General features: G+C 66.6%; 2 protein-coding genes across 2 annotated transcripts; one reads left to right on the top strand and one right to left on the bottom strand.

The window, feature by feature from the left end:
• The first annotated feature begins 311 nt into the window (after window positions 1-311).
• On the top strand, window positions 312-8,793 carry LOC135892022 (solute carrier family 26 member 10-like). Its single transcript, XM_065419704.1, has 18 exons — window positions 312-447; window positions 1,229-1,339; window positions 2,293-2,450; window positions 2,977-3,141; window positions 3,286-3,438; window positions 3,651-3,733; window positions 3,886-4,033; window positions 4,252-4,365; window positions 4,747-4,824; window positions 5,231-5,326; window positions 5,946-6,052; window positions 6,421-6,490; window positions 6,835-7,008; window positions 7,419-7,473; window positions 7,840-7,925; window positions 8,029-8,083; window positions 8,189-8,295; window positions 8,755-8,793. The coding sequence occupies exons 2-18, from the start codon at window positions 1,231-1,233 to the stop codon at window positions 8,791-8,793; spliced, it is 1,797 nt and encodes a 598-aa protein (XP_065275776.1). The 5' UTR covers window positions 312-447; window positions 1,229-1,230.
• A 2,310-nt stretch (window positions 8,794-11,103) lies between these two features.
• B4GALNT1 (beta-1,4-N-acetyl-galactosaminyltransferase 1) lies at window positions 11,104-25,418 on the bottom strand. The gene is made up of 11 exons (XM_065419518.1): window positions 25,364-25,418; window positions 22,972-23,187; window positions 21,782-21,955; window positions 21,525-21,631; window positions 21,174-21,211; window positions 17,256-17,436; window positions 14,005-14,106; window positions 13,423-13,613; window positions 13,146-13,286; window positions 12,037-12,274; window positions 11,104-11,318 (listed from the first exon to the last, which is right to left on the bottom strand). The coding sequence occupies exons 2-11, from the start codon at window positions 23,184-23,186 to the stop codon at window positions 11,104-11,106; spliced, it is 1,602 nt and encodes a 533-aa protein (XP_065275590.1). The 5' UTR covers window position 23,187; window positions 25,364-25,418.
• Window positions 25,419-25,756: the final 338 nt, after the last annotated feature.

The raw sequence follows: 25,756 nt of genomic DNA, 5'->3' as shown, positions 1-25,756 counted from the left end.
GATGGGACCCCGGGGAGGCGGCTGTGGGTCAGAGGGTGGGTGTGGGTGGGAGCTGTGGGTCAGAGGGGGATAGATTAGAGCCCGGGGAAGGGGGCGGCGCTGTGGGTCAGAGGGGGCGGGGCTTGGCGGGGTCCAGGGCCGGGCGATAAAAGGGGCCGCGCGCCCAGCCCGCCCGGGCCACCAGCATGAGCCGCCTGGCGCCGGGCCGGGCTCTCACCGAGCAGCGCTTCCAGCAGCTCTACGGGGCGCCCGAGCCCCGGGGCCGCCCGGCGGGGACGCTGCGCCGGCGGGTGGCCCGGGGCTGCCGCTGCTCCGGGGCGGCCGCCCTGCGGCTCCTGCGGCGCCGGCTGCCCATCGCCGCCTGGCTGCCCGGCTACCGGGTGGGGCCCTGGCTGCTGGGGGACGCGCTGGCCGGGCTCACCGTGGGGATTGTGCACATCCCCCAGGGTGAGCAGCTGCCCCGGACCCCCCCGTTCCCCCTGACCCCCCAGCCCCGGGGGGGGGGCGAGCTACCCCTCAGCTGTCCCACGTCCCGCATCTCTCCGCGGGCTCGGGCGCCCCAAGGCGGGTAGCTGCCGGGGGTCCGGCTGCGCGGCGGCCGGTGGAGAGACGGATCCCAGCTCTGGGAGCGGGTCTGGCCGGGGAGCCCAGAGGCTGGAGAGCCGCCCTGCGCAGCTCTGCTGGGAGCCACTCGCACGGTGGCGGGAGAGACAGCGAGCCGAGCCGGGACTCCTGGGTTCACTCCTGGGGCAGTGGTTAGACTTGGAACCGAAGGGCTGGGAGCCAGGACTCCTGGGTTCTCTCCCCAGCTCTGGGAGGGCAGTGGGGTCTGGTGCGTGAGATCAGTGGGGGCTGGGAGCCAGGACTCCTGAGTTCCATTCCCAGTTCTGCCTCTGACTTGCTGTCCTTCCACCCCTCTGGGCCTCAGTTTCCCCCGGGTGGGGTGGTAACAAAGCCACGGAGAAGGGCAAGGTTTAGACAGGCTGGACCCCTTGGTGCTGACTGGATTTGGCCTCAGTGCCCCTCTGAAACAGGAGCCCTCTGTTTGGGGGGCCGCTCTGACCCCTCCCCCATCACAGTCTGTATCTCGCCCTCTTGCCGGGGCCTCTGGGCGGGGGTGTAGTAGCGATCCGCGGGACGTTGCCGCTCAGTCCTTAGGAGAGCAGCGGGGCAGTTATGGTCTTGGCCGCCCCCGGCTCACCCCCGTGCCCGTCTCGGGTCCCCGCAGGCATGGCCTTCGCCCTCCTGGCCTCCGTGGCCCCCGTCTACGGGCTCTACACCTCCTTCTTCCCTGTCATCCTTTACATGCTCTTTGGCACCGGGCGCCACGTCTCTACTGGTGAGTGGGCCACCGATGCCCAGGGCTCGGCAGGGTTAAATGGGGGGAGGGAGGGTCTGGTTCCTCGGGCATCGCTGTGCCAGCAGCCTGTTCCCAGGACAGTGGGGGAGCGGGGTGGAGATCCCCATAACCAACCAAGGGGCTGAACATGGCCCCACCCCGCTGGTGCCCTCCCAAAGCTAAGAACATGTGGCTGCCAGCTGTGCCCTCCCCCAGAGTGTGGGGCATGGGAGGTGTCTGTGGGGGGGCAGAAATCCATGGGAGATGGGGCTAGAGACAGTGGGGGAGCGGGGTGGAGATCCCCATAACCAACCAAGGGGCTGAACAGGGCCCCACCCCGCTGGTGCCCTCCCAAAGCTAAGAACATGTGGCTACCAGCTGTGCCCTCCCCAGAGTGTGGGGCATGGGAGGTGTCTGTGGGGGGGCAGAAATCCATGGGAGATGGGGCTAGAGACAGTGGGGGAGCGGGGTGGAGATCCCCATAACCAACCAAGGGGCTGAACAGGGCCCCACCCCGCTGGTGCCCTCCCAAAGCTAAGAACATGTGGCTACCAGCTGTGCCCTCCCCAGAGTGTGGGGCATGGGGGGTGTCTGGGGGGGGGCAGAAATCCATGGGAGATGGGGCTAGAGACAGTGGGGGAGCGGGGTGGAGATCCCCATAACCAACCAAGGGGCTGAACATGGCCCCACCCCGCTGGTGCCCTCCCAAAGCTAAGAACATGTGGCTACCAGCTGTGCCCTCCCCAGAGTGTGGGGCATGGGGGGTGTCTGGGGGGGGGCAGAAATCCATGGGAGATGGGGCTAGAGACAGTGGGGGGGGATGTGTGCATGGGGCGGGCACTGGAGGGGCAGAGGTGGGGGGCGGGCAGGTGGCGCTGTCTGGGCAGGAGGGCAGGCCTCCCAGGGGGTGGCTGGGCAGTTCTCAGGGGCTGTGTCTCCCTTCCCCTGCCCAGGCACCTTTGCCGTGGTGAGCCTGATGACGGGCTCCGTGGTGGAGCAGCTGGTGCCCTGGCCCCTGGAGCCCAACGCGACCAGCGCGGTGCTGGCCCGGGTGGAGGAGCGGCGCATTGGCGTGGCAGCCGCCATGGCCTTCCTCGTGGGGCTCCTCATGGTGAGTCCGCCCCCGCCGGGCTGCCAGAGCCTGGGGCAGGGACCCTCCCTGGAGAGAGCGGGAGCGGTGGGAGGGGGACAGGGCATGGAGGAGGGGAGTGGGGCAGGGATGCATCGTGGGGAGGGGGGAGGAGGAGCCCCGGGGGGGGGAGAGGAGGGACCCCAGGGGGAGGGGAGTGGGGCAGGGATCCATGGGGGGAAGGGGAGTGAGGTGGGGATCCATCAAGGGGGGAGAGGAGGGATCCATCGGGGGAGGGGAGTGAGGCAGGGATCCATTGTGGGGGGGAAAGGAGGGACCCCAGGGGGAGAGGAGGGGAGGGGGGATCCATGGGGGGGAGAGGAGTGGGGCAGGGTTGCATCGTGGGGAGGAGGGACCCCAGGGGGAGGGGAGGGGGGCAGGGATGCATGGTGAGGACCCTGGGGGGATCCATTCGGGGGGGAGGAGGGAGAGGAGGGATCCTGGGGGAAGGCCCCGGGCACCGTGCTCTGCAACGGGCACCGCTGACGTCCCTCCCCCTGCCCCCCAGCTGGTGATGTTCGTGGTGCAGCTGGGCTTCCTGGCCACCTACCTCTCGGAGCCCATTGTCAAGGCCTTCACCAACGGGGCCGCCCTGCATGTCCTGGTCTCCCAGCTGCCCAGCCTGCTGGGCCTGGCCCTGCCCCGCCCCACTGGCTCCTTCACCATCTTCAAGGTGCGTCCAGCCCCGGGGGGGGGGGGGTGAGGAGAGTGTGGGGCGGTGGTGAGAGAAAGGGGGCAGGGAGGCGGAATGGCGGGGGAGGGGAGCCGGGAGCAGGCCCCCCCCCCCGCTGCGTAACGCGCCCTGTGCTGCCCCCAGACGCTGGCATCGGTGGCGCGGGCGCTGCCCCGGACCAACGTGGCCGAGCTGCTCATCTCCGCCCTGTGCCTGGCCCTGCTGGTGCCCATCAAGGAGATCAACAGCCGCTTCCGGAGCAAGCTGCGGACGCCCATTCCAGGGGAGATCGTGGTGGTACGTACCCCTGCCCTGCCCGGATCTGCCCGTCCCCTGCGCCGCCTCCCTCTGCCCAGGGCTCCCCCGGCCCTGCACCTCCAGCCAGGTCCTCTGAGCAGTGCGGGGAAGAGTCGGGTTGGGGGAGCGGGGGTGGGTGACGGGCCGCAGGCATGGGAGGGTTGGCACCACCCTGGGCGGCATAACCCGCCGGTCCTCTGCTCTCTCCCCAGGTGCTGGCGGCCACCGGCGTCTGCTTTGCCTCCTCCCTGGACACGCGCTACGACGTGCAGATAGTCGGCCACCTGCCCGCTGGGTAAGGAGTCCCCAGGGCCCCCTGCCCACCCCCTCTGTGACCTCACACGGGGGCAACCTCAGTGTACCCCAAGGCTGCATCCTACGGGGACTGGACCAGCGCAGCCCCTCTCGCCCCACCCGGCCTGGTGACCGCCTCTGTCTCTCACGCAGGTTCCCGCAGCCCCAGCTCCCGGCCCTGCAGTCGCTGCCCCAGGTGCTGGGGGACACGGTGGCCATCGCTTTCGTGGCCTATGCCGTCTCTGTGTCGCTGGCCATGATCTACGCCGAGAAGCACGGCTATACCATCAACCCCAACCAGGTGTGTGGGCCGGACTCGGGCTGCTGGCAGGGGGCACTGCCCGGCCTGGCCTGGCCTCTCTGTTGCCAGCGGCTGCCCAGGATTGGGGTCCCCTCCCGCCCATCCGGCCCCTCTTCCAGCTGGAAGGCCCCAGTGTCTCACCTGCCCCCGGTGCATCTGGGCTCCCTCCTGGCTGGTCCCTGTAGCCCTGACCTGTCTCTGTCCCCCCCCGGCCACAGGAGCTGCTGGCCCACGGTGTTTCCAACCTGGTCTCCTCCCTCTTCACCTGCTTCCCGAGCTCGGCCACCCTGGCGACCACCAACATCCTGGAGAGCGCGGGGGGGCACACACAGGTATGGGGGCACAGGGGGGGGCCTGCAGAACTGGGGGTGGGGCCATGGGGTGTGTCTGGAGGGTGAGTTTCTCATGCTCCCTAGCTAGTGGGGTCCCCCCATTCCTCCCTGCAGCCCTGGCTGGCTCATGCAATGAGTTTGCCAGGTCTCAGCTTGGTGGCCAGTTGGCCTGTGTGGCTGGGCACAATCGGAGCCCTCTCCTCTGCAGACGCCGGGCAGAGGAGGCTGGCACTGAGGCCTCGAGTGGGGCATGAAGGGTGGGGGGCTTCTCTGGGGTCTAGGGCTTCCTCTGTGCTGCCCTGCATTCCCCCCTGCAGGGCCCAGCGCTGGCCTCACCGCCCGGGCGGAGCCTGCCCGCTAACCCGCCCTCCTCTTCTGCAGCTCGCCGGCTTCTTCTCCAGCGCGGTGGTGCTCATGGTCCTCATGTGGCTCGGACCCCTCTTCCGCTACCTGCCCAAGGTGAGGCTGGGGGCATGCGCGTGACCTGGGGAAGGGCTGGTGCCCACCCCCATCGCCCCTGGGGCATGCCAGGCCCAATGCCCCCTCCCCATTGGGCACAGACTTCCCTCGTGCCCAAACACCTTGTGTGCTGGTGGGGTTTGCCCTCACCCGGGGGATCCAGCCTGGGTTGGGTGGGGGCTGCTGGACGATGGCAGACACCCCACTTCCTCCTACCGAATGGCTGGCTGCCCCTCCCCCACTAGCAGCTGCCCCCCCCCCCCACCCGGTGACTAGCTGGCTCTTCTCTTCTCCCCCTCCCCCCCCGGTCATCCTGGGAAGAGCTCCCTTCCACGGCTGCCTTGGCACCAGCTAGCACAGGGCAGGGGCTGGCAGCTCGTCGCTCATGCCCGTTCTCCCCCCCTAGGCTGTCCTGGCCTGTATCAATGTCACCAGCCTGCGCCAGATGGTCCTGCAGTTCTGGGACCTGCCCGAGCTCTGGAGGATCAGCCGGATTGACTTCGTAAGCCGCTGCGCCCCCCCCCCCACTCACCTGTCCCCGGGCGGGGCAGGGCGGGCCCTGGGTTTGGTGCCGGTGCCGGAGCCGGGCATGCTGCTGCCCCAGGGTACGGGGTGTGCATTGCCAGCTGGCCCAGCCCTCCAAGAGCTGTTCCGGGCCTGCTCCACCCCACTGAAATCGGCCGGAGCAGAGGACTGGGGCCCAGTACGTGCCAACTCCCCCAGAGGCAGCGTTCTCCGGCCCATGGGGCACCAGCCTCGATGGACCCATGGCGTGATCAGGGCCGTGCTCCTTGGTTACTAGCATTAGGGGGGGGTTCGATGACCTGGAGATGCCCCATTGTGCCAGGGCAGTGCTTGGCACAGAGCGAGACTGTCCCCGAACTCCCAGTCGAACTAGACAAGGGGTTGGCGGCATGGAGAAGGCAGAGGCCCCAGGGCACACAGCAGTGCCCTACCCACTAGACCACGCTGCCTCCGGAGACTCTTAGGGTAGATTGGCCCCTGGTGTAACCTCACTGGGTCCTGTATGTGTGACCAGCGAGTGTATGAGCCCCTGTGGGACCAGCTGGCCAGACGTCTCCCTTCCCCGTCTCCCCTCTGACCCCGCACTCTCGTTCCAGGCTGTCTGGGTGGTCACCTGGCTGGCCGTGGTGGTGCTGAATGTGGACGTGGGCCTGGCCGTTGGGGTCGTGTTCTCCATGATGACAGTCATCTGCCGCACGCAGAGGTACCGGAGTGCCAGGCGCCCTGCCCTGTCTCACGGCCGGGCTCGCTTGCTGGCAACCTGCAGAGCCAGGGAGCTGCATCCGGCTCTGGCATGGGCTGGGGGGCAGCTCTCTCCGCCCCCTGCTCCAGGCACAAGCCCCCCAAGGAGCTGGCTGGCCATGGCTGCTTGGAGACCTGGTGATCAGAGGAGGAGGAAGACGGGACCAGGGTTCGGAGGCAGGAATCTGCCTTCCCGGCTGCTGTCCCTGTCTTTGGCCAAGGCCCTCCCGCTGGGGGAGATGGGAATCTCTTCTCCAGCCGGGACCGGTGCCAGCCCAGACTTGGCGCGGCCAGACGCCTCCCCGCCTGATGCACCTTCCTCTCCCACAGGGCCGAGTGCATGGCGCTGGGCAAAGCGGCCAACACGGAAATCTACCGGCCTGTCCAACGCCACAGCAAGGTACGGGTGCTGCAGGGCCTGGGTGCGACCTGGGGCTCCCAGCCACCCACCTGGGGCAGGCTGGCTGAGAGCGCTGGGGAGTGGGGTACATTGGGAAGGATGTGGGTGGGGGCTTGCCCTGGGCTCCATTCGGATGGCATCCAGACTGGCCTGCGTAGGGGGGTGTCCGTGTCCTGAGAGGCAGGGCTGATCTCTCAGCCCTCTTCCCCACCCCCATGGGGCAATTCAGCACCCAAACCTCCCTCTCTGTTTGGGGCGGGGGGGAGGGGAGGGCAGACGGACACCCACATCCACGGCCTGCCTCCCATGCTGCAGCCAGCGCTCTGTCCCCCCCCTCCCCACAGTGCTTTGAGATCCCTGGCGTGAAGATCATGGTTTACCACGCCCCCATCTACTACGGCAACCGTGACTTCTTCCGCGAGGCGCTGAGCGAGCGGCTGGGCCTGAGCCGGCCGAGGGGCGGCCGGGGGGAGAAGGCGCTGCGGGCCTTGGAGAGTGGGGCCCAAATCAGCACTGTGGTAAGGGGGCCAGCGGAGATCTGGGGGGGCTGCAGGGGGTGGAGGGGCAGCTCAGTCCTGGGGTGTGGGAGCAGGGCAGATAGGCTCGGACTTGCCCAAATCCTGCCCGTGCCCGTGGGCCTGCTGGCCCCAGGATCCTGGGTGAGGGGCTGCTTTCCCAGGGGTCCTCCCCCAGCAGAACCCAGCCGCCGGCATGTCTCCGGAGATGCCCAGCCCTGGCCTAGCAGCAGCTTCTCCCCCCCACCTTGCCCCTGCTGTGGGGTCTCCTTGCCCTCCCCACTGGAGGTGGGACTTAGCTTTGGGCTGGAGGTGGCAGGGGGTATCTTGGGGGGCAGGGGATCCTGGCAGGGCCCTGGGCAGGGTTTTGGGTGACCACAGAGGTGGCATTAACGGGCTTGTGTTTCCCTCAGGAAAACTGTGTCCCCAGCTCTGTGCCCGATGGGGGAGCCGGGTGCCCCAGCTCAGGTACGCAGGGCCCCCCGCAGCTCCCACTCTCCGGTTGGGGGGGGGCGCGCTGGTATGGGAGGGGGCAGGCATCTGTGTCACAGGTCCCAGCAGCCTAGGTGACACGCAGTGGCCCCCTCGTGGGCTGGGAGGGGGGGCTGGGGAGGTGGATCCTCCTCCGGGGGGGGTCTCGGCAGGGCAGGGTGGCAGCCCTGAGTCTCCCAGCCCCCGCCCCTCTGTAGGGAGGGGTCTCACTGGCAGCTGTGCTGTGTGGGGGCCCATCTGGCTGGGATCACGGGGCCTGGACCTCATGGGTGTCTCCGCAGAGCCGCCCCATCCTCAGGCCGGGGGTCCGTGCTATCACCCCCTCCCCTCTTCTCCGGGCAGGCGCCGCTGGCAGGACCCAGGCCGCCATCCTCGATTGCAGCGGGATTGTTTTCGTGGACTCCGCCGGGGCCCGGCTGCTCATTCAGGTACCTGGGGCGGGGGGGCCCATGAGGGCAGGTGGGAGGCGGGGCTGGGATGTGGCTCTGCCCACTCCTAGAGATGCCAGCCTGCGCTCTCCTTGCCTTGCAGATGTGCGTGGCGTGCCAGAAGGCCGGCATCCGCATGAACCTGGCAGCATGTAACGGTGAGTTGGGGGGGGGTCCCCCTGCCCCTCTCCCAGCCCCTCAGTGCCCAGCGCTGCGCCGAGGGGGCTGGGCTGAGCTGCGTCTCCTCCTTTCGCTTGCTGCAGGCGAGGTCCTGGAGACGCTGACCAGCAGCGGCCTGGGGCAGCACCTCTCCCCACAGCAGGTGTTTGTGACGGTCCAGGACGCCCTCGCATCCATCACGCAGACCACGGTGAGGGGGCTGGAGCAGGGGTTCCTCTCTAGGGGGCACCAGTTCTAATCTGGCTCTAGGCCCGGGGGCGCTGGTTGGGAGAGGGGGGTCTGATCCGGACCTAGACCGAGTGGCTGGCTGGCTGGCCTAGCGGGTGGGGAATGGGACATGGGGCCTTTTCCCCTCTAGGGGGCACTGGCTCCAATCCAGCCCCAGGGTGGGGGGAACTGGACTGGCCAGAGGGCTGGGAGTGGGACATGGGGGGGCTTTCCCCATCCATCTTGGCTAGAGCCAAGCAGGGACTGACAGCTCCAGCTTGTGTGGAATGGGCGGGGTGTGGGGACAGTGCAGTGCCCCCAAGGCGGGGGGGGAGAGCTGGGCTCCCCCACCCCATTCCTGCAGGACAACTGGCTTTGGCAGGGGGGCTGGGGGCAGAATGTGACTCGTGCCCAGGATTCACGCTGCTCTGTTTCCACCCAGGAAAAGGTGGCCGAGAAGAATCCAGCGATCTGGGTGTAGGGGACCCTGCCAATGGACCGCGGGCACTGCCCGGCCTGTAGGGCCCCCGGGACCAGACTGGCTCTTGGGCCGTAAAAGCAGGTTGATCTCCAAGTGCTGTGAATTCCTGCTCTGCCCACGGGGCCTCCCCGGGACCAGGGGGCCAAGGAGTCGTTCGCAGACCACAGAGCCGGGGTGGGGCAGTTGCCGGCTCCCAGGATGGATGGAGCCTCCTGCCCCAGGTCTCCAGGGCGGACTGACCTACAGCGAGCGGCTCCCCTGGCCTGGTGCCCAGGCAGGGGGGCGGGAGCGGCGCAGGGCGGAGGAGGCAGGCCAGGTCCCAGTGGAGGCAGCAGCCTGTCTGCCCCTGCAGGCCCCCAAAGGATGTGGGGTTCCTTCCTTTGCCAAGACAGTTATGGGGGCTGGGCCCTCTACAGCTGGGAGGAGCACACCTGGGGGCACTGGCATTCTGGTGGGGGGGGGCCTCTGTGCCTCATCCCTCCCCCTCCCTGGGGGGGGGCCCTCTCCAGCACCAGGGGAAAGAAAGCTTCACCCCACCAGCTGCAAGGTGATGGGGCCAGGACAGGAGCTGGAATTTAACCCCCCTCGCCAGAGACTCTCAGACAGGGTTTAAACCACAGAAAGGAACCAAAATCCCTTTATTTTATTGTCCTCCCCCAATTGTCTGTGCTGGGGGGGGGGATGCTGCTTCAGCTGCTGGTGTCACAGGATGGCATGGCATTAGGGCAGGTGTCCCTGACCACTTCACGCAGGGAAGGAACAGCAGGGAATGTGCTTTGGCAGGCAGGGCCTCCCCCTGCCTGGGGTGGCCCCCTGCATCCAGCCCCCCCCCCCCATGGGTTGAGATGGAGCCCAGGGAATAATCCCCCCCATACACACACTCTGGCTGACTGCTGGCCCTGGCCCCCAGCACCACCTCCACAGGCTGCATCTGTTCTCTCAGCATGTGCCTCCTATAACATGCTCCAGCAGCCCCAGGGCTGGCATCACGCTACCATCTTGCTAGCAAGGAGAGGTGCATTGCAGAGCTGGGTCACTGGAGGGGGACATTGTAGCCAGGGGGGGACACAGCCTCTAATGTTACTGCCCCACTGGTTCGGAGGCCAACGTTTTTAAAAAACAAACAAAAAAGTACAAAGTTTTTCTCTGGTTCTGCTAAAACACGACTGTAGGATTCAGGACCAAGGGGGCGGGACTTGGAGAACCTTTAGGGCAAAGAGAATACTTGCATATGGATTTTTTTTTTAAATAAAAAACATCTTTTTTTCCCCTTAAAACCTCACCTCTCTCTCACTGTAGAAAACAGCAGTTGGGGATGGCAGCTCAAGCATCCCATCTGCCAGCCGTGGGTCTCCTGTAGTGCAGCCTGGCAGTGCCCGACTCCTCGGTCGCTCACATTAAATACACATACACGCACCCACATACGCGTGCGACACAAACAGTCCCAGCGTCCTGCCTCCAGTTCCCACAGAGACCAGCCAGCTCCTGCCCCCCAGTATCCTAGATTAGAAACCAGAACCCTCTGCCTCATCCAACGCTCTGGTCATGGGGCCTTCTCTGAGCAGTGTGGGGCTGGGGCTGGCCCTTCGCCTTGTGCCCACGCTCTTGGATTCTGCATAGAAAGAGTCCCCACGCTCCAAAAGAGACCTCAGCCACCGGCCGACACTGGGAATGACTTACCCCCCCCCCCCCCATGGCCGTGCCCCTCAACCCAGCCATGGGCGTCAGCCCTTCCCCTTGCTCGAGGGGCTGCCCCCCCCCCCACAGTCTTTGGCACTTGACGTTGGAAATCTCCCAGAGACGGCAATGGGGGTGGACTGGCTATAACCACTTGGCACAAAATAAAATGGGGCCCTGGTGCTTGTCCTGGGGCAGCTGGGAGGGGCGGGGGCTGTGCCGGTTCTCTCCTGCGGGGGGCGCTGGAGAAATCTGGCAGTGAACGGGGGCAGGTCTGTCTAGTATAAAACAGCATCTCCTGGGGAAGGTGGGGGCTTGGCCACCGGGGTGCTGTAAGCTCTTCCCAGCCAGCCCTCACCCCCCATCCTGTGGTCCAGGGAATTTCCCAGTATCCCACTGTGCGACTCTGGATTCCCCTAGGGCCTGCTGGGAAAGTGGGGGAGCCTTCCGCCCCCCAGGGACACAGCAGGGCATAGGGATGGTGCTGGGTCTGGAGGCACTGGAGAACTGGGGTAGCAGGGGTCACCTCCCTGGCCTGGTACAAGGATAAAAAGCCCCAGCTCCATGGGGGGGGAGTGGGGCTCTCCCTGGGGTCCGGCTCGCTGGCAGGGCGGGGCCGGTAGCCCGGTGGGGCTAGCTGCTCGTCATACACTTGAAGCGGTTTTTGAAGTAGAAGAGGCCGTATTTGACGCTGACGCTGCTGTCGTCCGAGGTGGGGTAGCGGAACTTGGCGTACTGCTTCTCGCTCTCCGACTTCTGCCAGGGCAGTTTGAGCTTGGACGCGTGATCCACCACCACGTCGGCGCACGAGCCCACGTGCAGCACGCCCAGCCCATCGATGAAGAACTCTGCCGGGGAGAGGGCACGGGGGTCAATGCAGGAGGGGCCGGGTCAGCCGGCCCAGCAGTGTATGACTGGGGGTGGGTGCGGGCGGCTGTGGGCAACGGGGATCGAACCAGCATCCCAGATCCTGGGTCTTCCCAGGATCTGACCCCTGAGACACCCCCCGGTGTCCCCTCCCACTGACCCCCTCTCCATCTGGATGCACTGGGGGGACAGGTTGCCCAGGGCTCCTGGGCACCGGGTGCTGCCGCCCCTTGGGATTTCGGGAACCAGGCCCCAGAGGCAGGAAACTGCCACAAAGTGTCTCGTTCCCCGGGTCCTAGCAAAAGTGGCGACTTCTGTTTGGCACGTCAGCTCTCCGGGTGGCACCGGCTTGCCTGGCTAACCGCCATGCAGTAATGCTGACAGCCCTATTGCCTCGGTTGGCCAGGGACCCCCGTGTGCCCTGCAATGGAGCCCCATGTTAGCACTCCCATGCCACAGAGAGGGAAACTGAGGCAGAGGGAGGTGACCAATGCCACAGTGAGTCAGTGTCAGAACTGGGGATAGAACCTAGGAGTCCTGGTTCCCCCCCGGCTCTAACCACTAGACCCCACTCCCCTCCCAGAACTGGGGATAGAACCCAGGCATCCTGGCTCCCAGCCCCCGCCCCTCCTGCTCTAACCACTAGGCAGGTGCTACAGTGGTGTGGTGCAGCCGTCACGAGCCCTCCCCCGCACTCACCGAGGTGGGCGACGCGGCTGAGCCGGGGGTCAAACCCCACCTCCAGCAACTTGGCCGTGCGGGCCAGGAAGAAGTTGACAACGCCGTCGGTGACCACGCAGCCGGGGAAGCCCTCGAGGAGGTGGTGGTAGCCCTGGCGGATCTGCAGGCAGTCGCCCTCCTCGCCCCCCGCCTGCACGCTGATCTTCTGCCGGTAGGTGTTGGTGACCCCCGTGATCTCCCGCACTGTGCCCCCCACCTGCCAGACACGCTGACGTGAGCAGGGGGATGGACGGGCTGCCGGGGGCAGCACGTGGGGCCCTGGGCCAGCTCCCACCTCCCACCTCCCCTGGGGACCATGGGCCAACCCCCCCCTCCCCTAGGCCAGCTCCCCCACCTCTCTTGGGCCACCTCCCCCGCTCCCCTGGGGGCTCTGCACCAGCTCCCCCCTCCCCTGGGTCTCCCTCCCTCCCCTGGGGGCGGTGTGCAAGGAGCTCCGACACCTGCTTTCTTTCCTGTGACCCATCGTGCCCCGCTGCCCCCTGGGGCGAGGACTCGGGTGCCCCCAATGCACCGGGGCGGGAGCCGCATGGTGCAGGGGATAAGGATTTGGGGGTCCCCGTCCAGCTGGGACAGCTCCTGTGACTCCCACCATGTCATGTCCCGCAGTGGCCACTAGGGGGCTCCCCTGCCCTCCCTGCGGCGCTGGCCCCATGGCTCCAGGCTGAGCTGTGGGGGTGGGGGAGCGGCAGAGTGGGGGGCGGGGGGGGCTTTGGAATCCCACTCTCAGGAGCCCCCCCCCCGCCCAGGTGTGGCCGAACTCCCCCCAACATCCCCAGCCAGGCATGATCTGGGGCAGGGATAGCTCAGTGGTTTGAGCCTTGGCCTGCTAAACGCAGGGTTGTGAGTTCAATCCTTAAGGGGGCCATTTGGGGCAAAAATCTGCCTGGGGATTGGTTCCCCCTTTGAGCAGGGGGTTGGACTAGATACCTCCTGAGGTCCCTTCCAACCCTGATAGTCTATGATTCATAACTGGACATCCTGCAATTCCCCCCCCACCCCCCACCCAAAGGCATGGCTGGCCTCCCCCATTCCCCCCCAGGCGCAGCCCCCCCCCCCCCCCCACTCACCAGGTCCAGGCTGGTTTTCTCCAGCACGTCCACCAGCTTCTCCACCCGGGTTCGGGGCGTGAAGATGAAGTCGTCGTCCACCCACAGTACGTACTTGGTGGTGACCTGGGAAATGGCCAGATTGCGCCCTGCAAACCAGCCCTGGGCGGGGGGGGGAAGCAGGGGACACATCAGTGCCTGGCCCGGCCACCCGAGCCCTACCCCCTCCCAGTCTCTTCTGACACCCCCCCCCCCGGCCCTGAGCCCCAAGATTCCCACGCCCGTGTCTCCCCTGCACCTTGCCGAAGGGCATGAGGTACTGCTCTATGTGGGGGCCCTCCACGGGCTCGGGGTGCTGGCTGTCGTCCGCGATGATGATGGTCACTGTGGGGTAGAAGCGGCGGATGCTGGCGATCAGCGCCCGCAGCTTGTCGTACCGCAGGAAGGTCTTGGTCGCAATGGTGACCAGGGTGCTGACGTTGTAATCTGCTGGGAGGGGAGCAAGAGGTTTGCGGGGAAGGGGAGCAGCACCCCAGGGAGGGGGGGAACCTGCCTTGGGGGGACAAGCTCCCCCCGCAATTCCAGCCTCAGACAGATGCTGCTGGGTGCCATCTGCTCCAGCCGCTGGAGAGGCTGAGATAGGATTCAGGGGATGTCGGGGAGGGAGGCAGTGGGAGGCTTCAGGGGACCCCAGTCATGTGGGGAGGTGCAGGCAGGATTCAGGGGGACCCCAGGTTGTGGGGGATAGTGGGGGCAGCCTTGACCCCGAATACCGTGGGCTGACCTTTCCCTCCCCACTGCAGAAGCCCGTAGGTCACCCGGCACAAGCTCCCCCCTCCCCGCGATCCTCGCTGGGCCCTGGCACCCGCCTGGCACTCACCTCCACCATCGCCCGGGGCACCTGGGTTATAGAGCTTGGGCGTGGGCGTGTGGCGGATTCGGATGGTGAAAGACGCCTGGTGCCCATCGGTGGCAAACTGCACTGGAAAACAAAGGGGGAGATGGGCACTAGGAGGGGGAGGGGTCAGTGCAGAGGAAGTTCTGGGGTACAGGAGTCCCCCCCTGGCAGGAGGGGTCCCCCAGGGGCCCAGTACCCCCCGGATTCCATGGCGGTCTCTCCTCTCTCCCGCAGCCTGGAGCGGGAGCCACCTCGACACAGGCCCCTTTGTGCTCCCGTCCCACAGCAAGGCCGGCCTTGTCCCCGGCCGGCCCCGGGACGGGAGGAGACAGGCCAGCCTCGTTGCCCAGCCAGTCTCTGCGGTTTGGGGGCTGGGAATATTCCCCTCCCCACAACACAACAGCCCTGGGGGCAGCTGCCCACTCTTTACGGTGCCCCGGATTGGCTTCCCCCACCTGGTGTTTTGCAGGGCTGCCTGATGGCACCGGATACTGCCCTCTCCTCTGGCCTCCCCCATGTCCTGAGCCCCCCTCCCCAGCCCCCTGCTCCGGAGCCTAGCACATGAGTGACAGCAGCCCCCACCAGGGAGAACTGGGGTGTGACCCAACAGGCTCCAATCAGAGGCTGCTGGGGGGGGGGGGGGAGGAGCTCAGGCCAAAGGGGCAGACGTTAGGGGTGATGCCCCAGAGAGGGGAGTGCTGAAGACAGCACCAGCCCGTGGCTGCCCGCCCCTTGGAAAAGCAGATTTGGCAGGGGGGTGACAAAGGGGGAATTTGCTGCAATGTTCAGATGAGGCCTGTGTGTGCCGCAGTTTCCCCCTGGACTTTGCCTTGCTACCTGGGGATGCAGATGGGTTCCAAAGCTGCTCCCGGGGCAGAGCAGGGAACAGGGGGGGCGGGGGGGGGGCAGTCAGGAGACAGCCTGGGGTGGGACGAGCAGGTCCTTAAAGGACTGGCTGAAACTGCCCCAGATCAAGGGAGGGGCTGCAGGATCCAGACAACGGCCTGCCACGGGGCTGGGAGAGCCGTGGCAGTTCCCCCGTTGGCTGGCAGAGAGGGCTCTGTCTCGGAGGCGTTGCGCCTGACCCTGCGGGACGCCTGGGTCCCTCTGGGAGTCCGGCCCGCTGTAGGGGCTGTGTAGCAGCTGGGGTGGAGCCCAGATCCCAGGGACAAGAAGTACGGGGCCTGGCTGGGGCGCAGCTTGGACTGTCCAGAGAGGAAAAGGGGAAGGGGGCTAAACGGGAGGGTGGGAATATAAACACTGATGGCTGTGTGTGGGGGTGTCTGTCTTTTAAAAACTGCTCCATTCTGTGGCTGCCCCCCAATTTCTGTGGTTGCGTCACCCGGACCGACCGGGCAATACCCTGGAATAATGCCCCATTGCGTAGTGCCCTTGTAGCAGGGCGATCACCCCGCTCCGGCCCTGAAAGGGTCAGAGCCGCCTGGGGGGGGCTGCAGCAGGGTAAGAGGGATTAAGAAGGGCTGGGGAAGCTGAGTGGGTAGCTGGTTTAATGAGGGCCCAGCTGGCCCTTATAAGAGGGCTGGGGGGAGCTGTGGAGAGGGAAGGGCCTGGCTGCTGGGAGCTGAGCAGGGTCCCTAGAGTGGAGCAGGGCTGGGGAAAGGCCAGAGGAGCTGGGGAAGCGCTGGCCTGGAAACCCCCCAGGCTGCAGGCCTTGCTAAAGGCTAAGAAGGGTACTGGGGTTGCAGGGGGCAGGCCAAGGACAGGCAGAGGCAGCAGGTCCAAACCCTCCTTGCCAGTGATGAGAGGCCATTATACTGCAGTCCGCCCCAGTGAGCGGGGGCTAGATGGTGACTGGCAGTAGCCCAAGACTGAGGGGAGGTGGGGATAGGGGGTTGGGAGACTGTGGGGTACTGCATGGGGCGGAACCCTGAGGTAAGGGGCACTGGGGTCCGGGAGGGACACCAGGGCCAGCGGCAAGCGAGACACCGGCCTGCAGAGGGCGCTCCTGAGTGGACAGAGCTAGTTCTCAGGATGACCAGCAGGAGGCGCCGCAGCGGTGAGTCATTGCCCTGTTACAGCCCTGTACTGATCCTGTCCTCTCCATGAATTATAGAATCATAGAATATCAGAGTTGGACACGACCTCAGGAGGTATCTAGTCCAACCCCCTGCTCAAAGCAGGACCAACCCCCAACTCAATTATCCCAGCCAGGGCTTTGTCAAGCCGGGCCTTAAAAACCTCTAAGGGAGGAGATTCCACCACCTCCCTAGGTAACCCATTCCAGTGCTTCACCACCCTCCTAGTGACATAGGGTTTCCTAATATCCAACCTAGACCTCCCCCACTGCAACTTGAGACCATTGCTCCTTGTTCTGTCATCTGCCACCACTGAGAACAGCCGAGCTCCATCCTCTTTGGAACCCCCGTTCAGGTAGTTGAAGGCTGCTATCAAATCCCCCCTCACTCTTCTCTTCTGCAAACTAACTAACCCCAGTTCCCTCAGCCTCTTCTCGTAAGTCATGTGCCCCAGCCCCCTAATCATTTTTGTTGCCCTCCGCTGGACTCTCCAATTTGTCCACATCCCTTCTGTAGTGGGGGGCCCAAAACAGGACACGATACTCCAGGTGTGGCCTCACCAGTGTCGAATAGAGGGGAATAATCACTTCCCTCGATCTGCTGGCAATGCTCCTACTAATACAGCCCAATATGCCGTTGGCCTTCTTGGCAACGAGGGCCCACTGCTGACTCATATCCAGCTTCTCGTCCACTGTAATCCCCAGGTCCTTTTCTGCAGAACTGCTGCTTAGCCAGTCGGTCCCCAGCCTGTAGCAGTGCCTGGGATTCTTCCGTCCTAAGTGCAGGACTCTGCACTTGTCCTTGTTGAACCTCATCAGATTTCTTTTGGCCCAATCCTCCAATTTGTCTAGGTCCCTCTGGACCCTATCCCTACCCTCTAGCCTATCTACCTCTCCCCCCAGCTTAATGTCATCCGCAAACTTGCTAACGGGGGAGGTGACTGACTGGCCCTCCCCTCCCTGCCCTGCACTCTCCACCCTCCATGCCTGATTGGCCCCCTGGGACGGATCCACCTCTCCTGGTGCCGAGGGGGGGCACACAGGGTCACAAGCCCTATACTGGAATGTTCTGTCGGGGGTTTGTGGCCTGTTGCAGGATGCTCTCTCCCCCCCGCAAGTATTGCACCTTGCCCCACCCCAGGCCGGTTGTCAGATTCGCGCGCCCCCCCCCCCCCCCCCCGCGGCGCCAGGTGCCCACCTGTGTCCACGGTGTTGGGGTGGAAAAGCGTGTTGGTGTAGGTGACGAACTGCAGCTGGCGGTTGAGGTTGTCCAGCTGGGGGGCTGACAGCGAGAGACACGTCTCCCCCTCGCCCTGCGCCTTCACCCCCTCCACCGCCGCCGCCACGTTGAAGGTGCCCAGGGTGGCCGTCAGGGTCACCTAGGGAGGGGGGGAGAGGGAGGCAGGGTTAGCGCTTGGGGCTAGGTGTGGCGAGGGGGCGGCTGGTGGCAAAGGGCACTGCCCCTGTCTCGGGGATGGGTGCTGGGCTGGCACTGCCTGGGGAGGGGCGTGTGACGGGTGACCATGTGTCCCTGTGCTGAATACGGGACCCCTGGTAAAATTACGCATATTCAAGCGAGTTCCACCACAATCAAGCAGAACTGTGCTGTACAAACGTTCAAATGAACACCAAGTTCACTGCCCCTCTGTTACAAAGAAATGCCACATAGCTGGATTCTTTTCATTTACCTTCTTATCTTATCGCACACACAAACTCCCATACACCGCTCTCACACAGGGGTGGGGAGGTGACGACTGGCCCTCTCCGCCCTCCATGCCTGATTGGCCCCCCAGGACGGACCTGCCTCTCCTGGTACTTGCCGCCGCGTCGGCCTGCGACAACATGGGTGGGACACACAGGGTCACATGCCCCACCCCGCCCGATTTCTGCCAGGGTTCACACCAGAATGTGGCCAGCGGCAGCCTTTCCACCATAGGCGTGCACATGGGGTGTGCCCAGGCACACCCTAATGCAGGGGTGGGCAAATGGCCCCACTCTCCCAGCGCGGCAAGCCGCGGGGTCTGCGCTCCCAGGCCGGAACGCCCGGCCGAGCGCAGCAAGTCGCCGGCCCCTCCCCTGCTTTCCCCCCTCCCCTGGAGCCATGCCGCCACGCACGCAGCGCTCTGGGGGCCGGGGCTGCGCGCTCCCGCGGGGCAGTGTTTGGCTCTGCGGGGAGGCAGACACGCTCCCCCTCCCCTGGAGCCATGCCGCCACGCACGCAGCGCTCTGGGGGCCGGGGCTGCGCGCTCCCGCGGGGCAGTGTTTGGCTCCGTGGTGAGGCAGACACGCTCCCCCTCCCCTGGAGCCATGCCGCCACGCACGCAGCGCTCTGGGGGCCGGGGCTGCGCGCTCCCGCGGGGCAGTGTTTGGCTCTGCGGGGAGGCAGACACGCTCCCCCTCCCCTGGAGCCATGCCGCCACGCACGCAGCGCTCTGGGGGCCGGGGCTGCGCGCTCCCGCGGGGCAGTGTTTGGCTCCGTGGTGAGGCAGACACGCTCCCCCTCCCCTGGAGCCATGCCGCCACGCACGCAGCGCTCTGGGGGCCGGGGCTGCGCGCTCCCGCGGGGCAGTGTTTGGCTCCGTGGTGAGGCAGACACGCTCCCTGCTCATCCGGAGCCATGCCGCCACGCACGTGCAGTGCTCTGAGGGGCCGGGGCTGCCCGCTCCTGTGGGGCAGCGTGTCTGGCTCTGCGCGGAGCCAAACATGCTGCTAGGAGCCTCATGGTAAGGGGTCCAGGGCTGCGGGGGTTGGATAAGGGGTGGGGACAGGGTGGGTTGGATAGGGGGTGGGATCCCGGGGTGGTGGTTAGGGGCGGGGTCTCTGGAGGGGGCAGTCAGGGAGCAGGGGGGGTTGGATGGGGCATGGGAGTACCAGGGTCTGTCAGGGGGCGGGGGGTGGATAGAGGTCAGGGCAGTCAGGAGACAGGGAGCAAGGAGGGTCCTGGGGGGGCAGTTAGGGTGGGGGGGTCTCTGGAGGGGGCGGGGGGTTGGATGAGTCAGGAGTTCTGGGGGGGCTGTCAGGAGACAGGGGTGTGGAGAGGGGTTGGGGCAGGCGGGGAGCAGGGGGGGTTGTATGGGTCGGGAGTTCTGGGGGTCCTGTCAGGGGGTGGGAAGCAGTTGGATAGGCGTGGGAGTCCCGGCGGTCTGTCTGGGGGCGGGGGTGTGGAAAGGGTCGGGGCAGTCAGGGGACAGGTAGGGGGTAGGATCCTAGGGGGGCAGTCAGGGGACAAGGAGCAGGGAGGCTTAGATAGGGGGTGGGGTCCTGGGGAGCAGTTAAGGGCAGGGGTCCCAGGATGGGGTAGTCAGGGGACAAGGAGCAGGGGGGGTTGGGGGTTCTGAGGGGGGCAGTCAGGGGTCAGGGGGTGGGAAGAAGAAGAAGGAGCAGGGCTGCCCAGAGGATTCAGGGGGCCTGGGGTCTTCAGCGGCAGGGGGCCCCCGCCGCCGAAGACTTGGCACTTCGGCGGCGGGTCCCGGGGCGGAAGGACCCCCTGCCGCCGAAGACCCAGAGCTTCTTCCGCTCCGGGGGCCTGGGCCCTGCGAGAGTTTTCCGGGGCCCCCGGAGCGAATGAAGGACCCCGCTCCAGGGGCCCTGAAAAACTCTCATGGGGGGGCCCCTGTGGGGCCCGGGGCAAAGTGCCCCACTTGCCCCCCCCCCGGGGCCGCCCTGAGAAGGAGGGAGTGGATGGGGGCAGGGTGGGGGCGGGGCTAGGCCAGGGTGGGGGCGGGGCTCCCTGGGTGCACACCCTAATGAAAAGTGCTGCGCACGCCTAGGCTTTCCGTGCTGTGCGGGAGGGAAGGGACAGGAGCCACTGCCAGCTGCAGGAGCTTGTCCCTTCCTGCCCACCTCCAGGCTGCTGCTGGCCACCCCCATAACCCAGCCGCCGCCTGTCCTCCAGCTGCAGTGCAGGCAGGAAGGGGTTAAGGCTGCGTTGAGAACCTGACTGGACGGGTGAACCGGGGCAGAGAGGTGGCCCAGCAGGGGAGGGTGCGTAGGGGCCGGAGCAGCCCCACACTCCCTGGGGGCAGCAGCCAGGGCGGAGCGGGGGAGGGAGAGGTGCTAAACCCCTGCCTGGGGGGCTGCTGTGGAGCCGGCAGGTTCGGGGCATGAACAGGCTGGAAATCGCGTCACCCAAGCACCGCTCCAGAGCTTAGCTGAGAGGCGGAGAGGCTGCCCCGTGCGAGCGCGGTGCGGGGCTTTGACACACGCAGGGCTCAGCTCCTCCTGGCCAGCGCCCCAGGCTGGAGGGTCTTGGGTTTTCCCGGGACGCCGGCCCAGCCAGAGGCGGCGGGATGGAGGGAGCCTGCCGGCCAGGCTGCTGGTGAGCTGAGCGCTCCGACCAGGGGCTGGTTCTCCGCACAGTGCTGGGAGCGGGACGCGCCCCGCCGGGGGGTGGGGTATGGAGGAGCAGCGGGGCTGGAGGGGGGGCAAAGCAGGGAGAGGACAGCGAGAGGGGGAGCACGTAAAGGGCCCGTGGGTGGGCAGCAGAGGCGACACGTAACCGGCTGCCGCCTGCCCGCACTCGCCAGCCACCGCAGCTCACCGCACGTAGCCAGCGCCGGCTGGAAACGGGACAGGGAGCGGGGCCCTGCTGGCCGAGAGCCGGCATGCGGCAGGGGCTGCGCTGATGGAGCATCTTTGCCCCGCCACCAGCCTTGCACATCCACCCCCGTCGTCAGCCACTGGACCCCCCCCCACTCACCGCTGGCGAGCAGGGACTCCGCCAGCAGCAGGACCCACCAGTACTGAGGGGGTCGGGGAGACAGAAAATATGGGACAATTTGCCTGTTTTTAAGAAAAAGTCTTAACTACGGGACTGTCCCTTTAGAACGGGACGTCTGGTCGCCCTAGGCGTGTGGAAAGCGCCCATGCTGGCACTGGGCAATGGAGCCGTGACCCTCGGGCCCCGGGGTGACGCCGTCCCCGTGAGAACAGACGCCAAGCGTCTGCCCTGGAATAAACTCCTCAGACCCACCCTGTGTCCCCCAGGGCAGGCCTGGTGCTGCTCCCCGCCCCCGCCTGGCCCCCATGTGCCAGCTTCCACCAGGCAGCTCTGGAGCCTCACCCTGCACCCTAAAGAGCCAGCCCCCCCCCGCGGTGAGCCCCCTTCATGCCTTACCTTGTACAGTTTACTGCTGGCTGCCTGCAAGCTGAGCCCTGGGGAGGCATGACACGGGATTAGTGAGACCCCAGGAACCCCCCACATCACTGCCCCAGCGAGCTCAGGTCCTGCCCGCTGGTCGTCCCTGGGCAGCAGCGCCCGGGGGCAGGGGATGAGCCAAGAGGGGCTGCAGTGTCCAGCCGGCCATGGCCAGCTCCCCAGGCTGTGTGTGCCATCCCTCCACCCAGCCCCCTCGCCCCCATCACCACTGGCTCCGTTCTGCCCTGGGAGCGGGGGGTGGGTTGCCCAGGAGTGGGGGAGGCAGGGCAGGCTGCCCCCCCCCCCGCCCCAGGAGGCTGAGACACTCACCTGGGATGAGGATAGTCCGGAGCGGGCGCACCTCCACGCCCTGGACAGGGTACTCCAGCGGGGAGTTGGCTCTGACGATCAGCAGCTGGTCAGCTGGAGACTGGGTCCTGGGGGGGGGGGGGGAAAGGAGGGAGTGAGGGGGATAGGCCCAGCTCCGGCCGTGCCCCAGGCAGGAGGGGGCTGGGGGCTCTCTGGCTTTATGACCCAGGCGTGAGGAGCCTCCACAGCCCTTTGCCCCCCTCCCTAGCGTGACTCACCGCTGCAGGTAGCTCTGGTACTCCTGTTCCCGGCTGCTGCGGATCCGCGCCAGCTCCGTGGGGCCGAAGGCAGAGGCGAACTCCAGCGAGTAGGGGTGGCTGAAGAGCTGCTTGGGGAAGGGCAACTTCCCGCCGGGCGCCACCTCGCACGAGCAGGAGTTCCTGGGCAGCAGCCTGCGGAGACCAGGCACCCGGTCACGCCCGCCTGCCCCTGCCCCAGGCCGATACTCCTGTCAGCCTGCCCCTGCCCCAGGCCAATGCCCCTGCCCCAGGCTGATACCCAAGCCCCAGCCTCCCTGCCCTGCCCTGATGCCCCTGCCCCAGACAGATACCCCTGCCCCCGCTCCTGCCCCAGACAGATACCCCTGCCCTTGCCCGCCTGCTCCTGCCCCAGGCCAATGCCCCTGCCCCAGGCTGATACCCAAGCACCAGCCTCCCTGCCCTGCCCTGATGCCCCTGCTCCTGCCCCAGACAGATACCCCTGCCCTTGCCCGCCTGCCCCAGGCCAAGGCCAATGCCCCTGCCCCAGGCTGATACCCAAGCCCCAGCCTCCCTGCCCTGGGCTGATGCCCCTGCCCCGGGCTGATGCCCCAGACAGATACCCCCACCCCTGCCCTTACCCGCCTGCCCCAGGCTGATGCCCCTGCCCTCCTGCCCCAGACAGACATCCCCACCCCTGCCTTCCTGCCCCTGCCCCAGGCTGATACCCCTGCCCTTGCCCGCCTGCCCCTGCCCCAGGCTGATGCCCCTGCCAGCCTGCCCCTGCCCTCCTGCCCCAGACAGACATCCCCACCCCTGCCTTCCTGCCCCAGGCTGATGCCCCTGCCAGCCTGCCCCTGCCTTCCTGCCCCAGACAGACATCCCCACCCCTGCCTTCCTGCTCCTGCCCCAGGCTGATGACCCCATGGAAGGGGTGGGCACCCCAGTGCTGGCAAGGGGGGGGGGAGTCTGGGGACCCACCCCCCAGGAGAAGGCAGGGCTCTGGGGAAGTGTCCACTGGGGAAGGGCTGGGAGCCAGGAAAATCCACTTCCCAAGGCCCATCTCAGGAGCCAGGCTGCAGCCCTGCCCGTAGGGGCCAGTCCCGCATCCACCCCAGCCAAGGCCCTGCTGGGGCTTCCCCAGCCCTGGCCACCCCCTCCCGCCCCTCCCCTCACCCATCCCCAGGACGGGGTCGGGCGGAGGTCCTTACTCGACGATCTCCTCCTTGAGCCGGAAGGGGATTTGAGCGAACTTGTTGGAGGGGCCCAGCAAGGGCTCGCCCAGCAGCTGCTCGGGGGCTCGGTCTGGCTGGTTGCGCAGGTCGACCGTGCTGTAGGGCTTGGGCGACCAGACATGCAGGTAGAGCAGGGCCAGGGACGCCGTGACCACCAGCAGCAGGCACAGGGACTTCTGCACCAGACGCATCCTGCAGGGGGCAGCAGGGAGGTGAGTGGGGATGCCCTATGCCGGCCGGGGAGGGGGGATCTGGGCCGGGTTGGCATGTGGGTTCAGGGACTGCGCCCACTTCCGTCTCCGCTCTGTTCGGCTCCCAGCTCCAACCAGACTTTGCTCCCCAGGTCAGTTCTTGGCCCGGCCCCCCTTTCCTAGCCTGGGGCTGCCAGTTGCGGTCCCGTTGCATCACATTGAGTTAAAGATTAATCTCAACTCCCTGGAGACTCCAGGACCGCCTAGGAGGGTTGGCAGTGCTACCTGGGGCGCCGGGCAGCTGTTGGGGGGGGGGGGCTCAGAGGGGGGGCAGGGGGTTCTGGATTCTCACCCCCCCCTGCAATGGAGATGGGGGCCCAAGAGGGGAGGGCTCAGAGTGCGTGGAACTTGGGTGGGCCTGCTTTCAAAGGGCATCGGGCTGGATCCACGCTGCCAGGGCAAAGGGTAAAATGCTGCTGTGCCAGCCTGCGAAACCCACCCCCCGCTGCCCCCCCAGACCTGCTCTGCTCCCCATGATTTTACACGGGATCCACCCTCCCCACCCCTTGGCCGCGCTGGTTGGGTGAATCTCCTTGATTGGACCAGGAACGAGACTTTAGCGGGGTCTCCTGGGGCCGGAGCTCCGATGCAAACCATGACTGGAAGGTGGGGCGGGGATTCCCTGGCTGGGTTCCCCGGGCAGCCGTTTACACTCGGGCAAAGCGGGTGTGAAATCGGCGCGGCACCAGTTCTGCACAGGGGAGGGCGGAACCAAAGCCGGTGCAAGACAGCACAGCTTCCAGCCCCCGGGAAAGTGGGGCGGAGCCCACGACCCAGCCTTGGGAGCTCGTGCTGTCTGCGCGAGGGATCTGGCTCGGCCCTGGCCGGTGCCAGCAGGGGAAGCAGGGTCTCTGCTGCAAGGGGCATGTTTGCCAACAAACACAGGGCGAGAGGAATGCTGGAAAACTCGTTTAAAGCTGCGGCGCTGCTGGGCCGGCCGGCTCTGAGCTGGGTGCCAGGCTGGCAGAGCAGGGGGTGGCTGGGAGGAAGGGATCCTGCCCTGTTCTTGAGGGGTGGGGTGGCGGCCGGCTGCTCAGCCCTTCTGAACATCCGCCTGTTCATTCTTCCTGGTCCCTGCGCCCTTTGAAAAACCTCCCACCAGGCATCGCCATTTGGTGGGTTAGGGCAATATCGAGAAGTGCTGACCGAGGTCAGGGCCCCGTTGTGCCGGGCGCTGCCCCGACCCCGACCGAGATCAGGGCCCCGTTGTGCCGGGCGCTGCCCCGACCGAGATCAGGGCCCCATTGTGCCGGGCGCTGCCCCGACCCCGACCGAGATCAGGGCCCCGTTGTGCCGGGCGCTGCCCCGACCGAGATCAGGGCCCCATTGTGCCGGGCGCTGCCCCGACCCCGACCGAGATCAGGGCCCCGTTGTGCCGGGCGCTGCCCCGACCCCGACCGAGATCAGGGCCCCGTTGTGCCGGGCGCTGCCCCGACCGAGATCAGGGCCCCATTGTGCCGGGCGCTGCCCCGACCCCGACCGAGATCAGGGCCCCGTTGTGCCGGGCGCTGCCCCGACCCCGACCGAGATCAGGGCCCCGTTGTGCCGGGCGCTGCCCCGACCGAGATCAGGGCCCCATTGTGCCGGGCGCTGCCCCGACCCCGACCGAGATCAGGGCCCCGTTGTGCCGGGCGCTGCCCAGACCCCGACCGAGATCAGGGCCCCCTTGTGCCGGGCGCTGCCCCGACCCCGACCGAGATCAGGGCCCCGTTGTGCCGGGCGCTGCCCCGACCCCGACCGAGATCAGGGCCCCGTTGTGCCGGGCGCTGCCCAGACCCCGACCGAGATCAGGGCCCCGTTGTGCCGGGCGCTGCCCCGACCCCGACCGAGATCAGGGCCCCGTTGTGCCGGGCGCTGCCCCGACCCCGACCGAGATCAGGGGCCCCTTGTGCCGGGCGCTGCCCCGACCCCGACCGAGATCAGGGCCCCGTTGTGCCGGGCGCTGCTCCCCAGCAACTGCGTTGTGTTAACCGGCTCAGAGTCTGCCAGTCTCACTCTTCACAGACCAGGGCCCCGCTGCGCTAGGGGCTGCACAAAAAACGGAAAGACAGGGCCTGCCCCAGGAAGCTTCCAATCTAACGTGGTGCTCAGAGGGTGGCTCCCGGCGTGGCACTAACCTGGGATGCCCTGGATCCAGGCCCTTTCGGGAGAGGTGGGAGGAGGAGCCGCTTCCTTCCCAAAAGCGCCTTGAAGCACGGTCCTGCGGGTCTCCAGACAGCTTCAGACTGAGGGAGAAGCAAGTCTGTTCACCCAGCACCGGATGCAAAACCACCGGGCTGAGAGCAGCAAACAGGAAGGGGCCCTGCAGAAAGCAGAAGAGCAGGCCAGATTTGAGCATCAGCACGGGAGATGCTATTACATTTAACATGATCTACACAAGGTCGCAACAACTTCTCACACAGTCAGGGCCGGCTCCAGCTTTTTTGCCGCCCCAAGCGGCAAAGCGGGAAAAAAAAAAAAAAGATAAAGCCGCGATCGGCAGCACTTTGGCGGCAGCTCTACCGCGCCGC

Source organism: Emys orbicularis, chromosome 19 (assembly GCF_028017835.1).
Source record: "Emys orbicularis isolate rEmyOrb1 chromosome 19, rEmyOrb1.hap1, whole genome shotgun sequence".
In the NCBI taxonomy this organism is placed as follows: Eukaryota; Metazoa; Chordata; order Testudines; family Emydidae; genus Emys; species Emys orbicularis.
Note: the sequence above shows the minus strand (reverse complement) of the source record. Positions and strands in the feature narration are given on the sequence as shown.

Coding starts and splice junctions, on each gene's coding strand:
- LOC135892022 (XM_065419704.1), top strand. CDS start 1,231: ATGGCCTTCGCCCTCCTGGCCTCCGTGGCCCCCGTCTACGGGCTCTAC. Junction 7,474..7,839: donor AGCCGGGTGCCCCAGCTCAG/GTACGCAGGGCC, acceptor TTCTCCGGGCAG/GCGCCGCTGGCAGGACCCAG. Junction 8,296..8,754: donor CATCCATCACGCAGACCACG/GTGAGGGGGCTG, acceptor GTTTCCACCCAG/GAAAAGGTGGCCGAGAAGAA.
- B4GALNT1 (XM_065419518.1), bottom strand. CDS start 23,186: ATGCGTCTGGTGCAGAAGTCCCTGTGCCTGCTGCTGGTGGTCACGGCG. Junction 21,956..22,971: donor CTCAAGGAGGAGATCGTCGA/GTAAGGACCTCC, acceptor TGGTCTCCGCAG/GCTGCTGCCCAGGAACTCCT. Junction 17,437..21,173: donor CCAGCAGTAAACTGTACAAG/GTAAGGCATGAA, acceptor CCCCCTCCCTAG/GTGACCCTGACGGCCACCCT.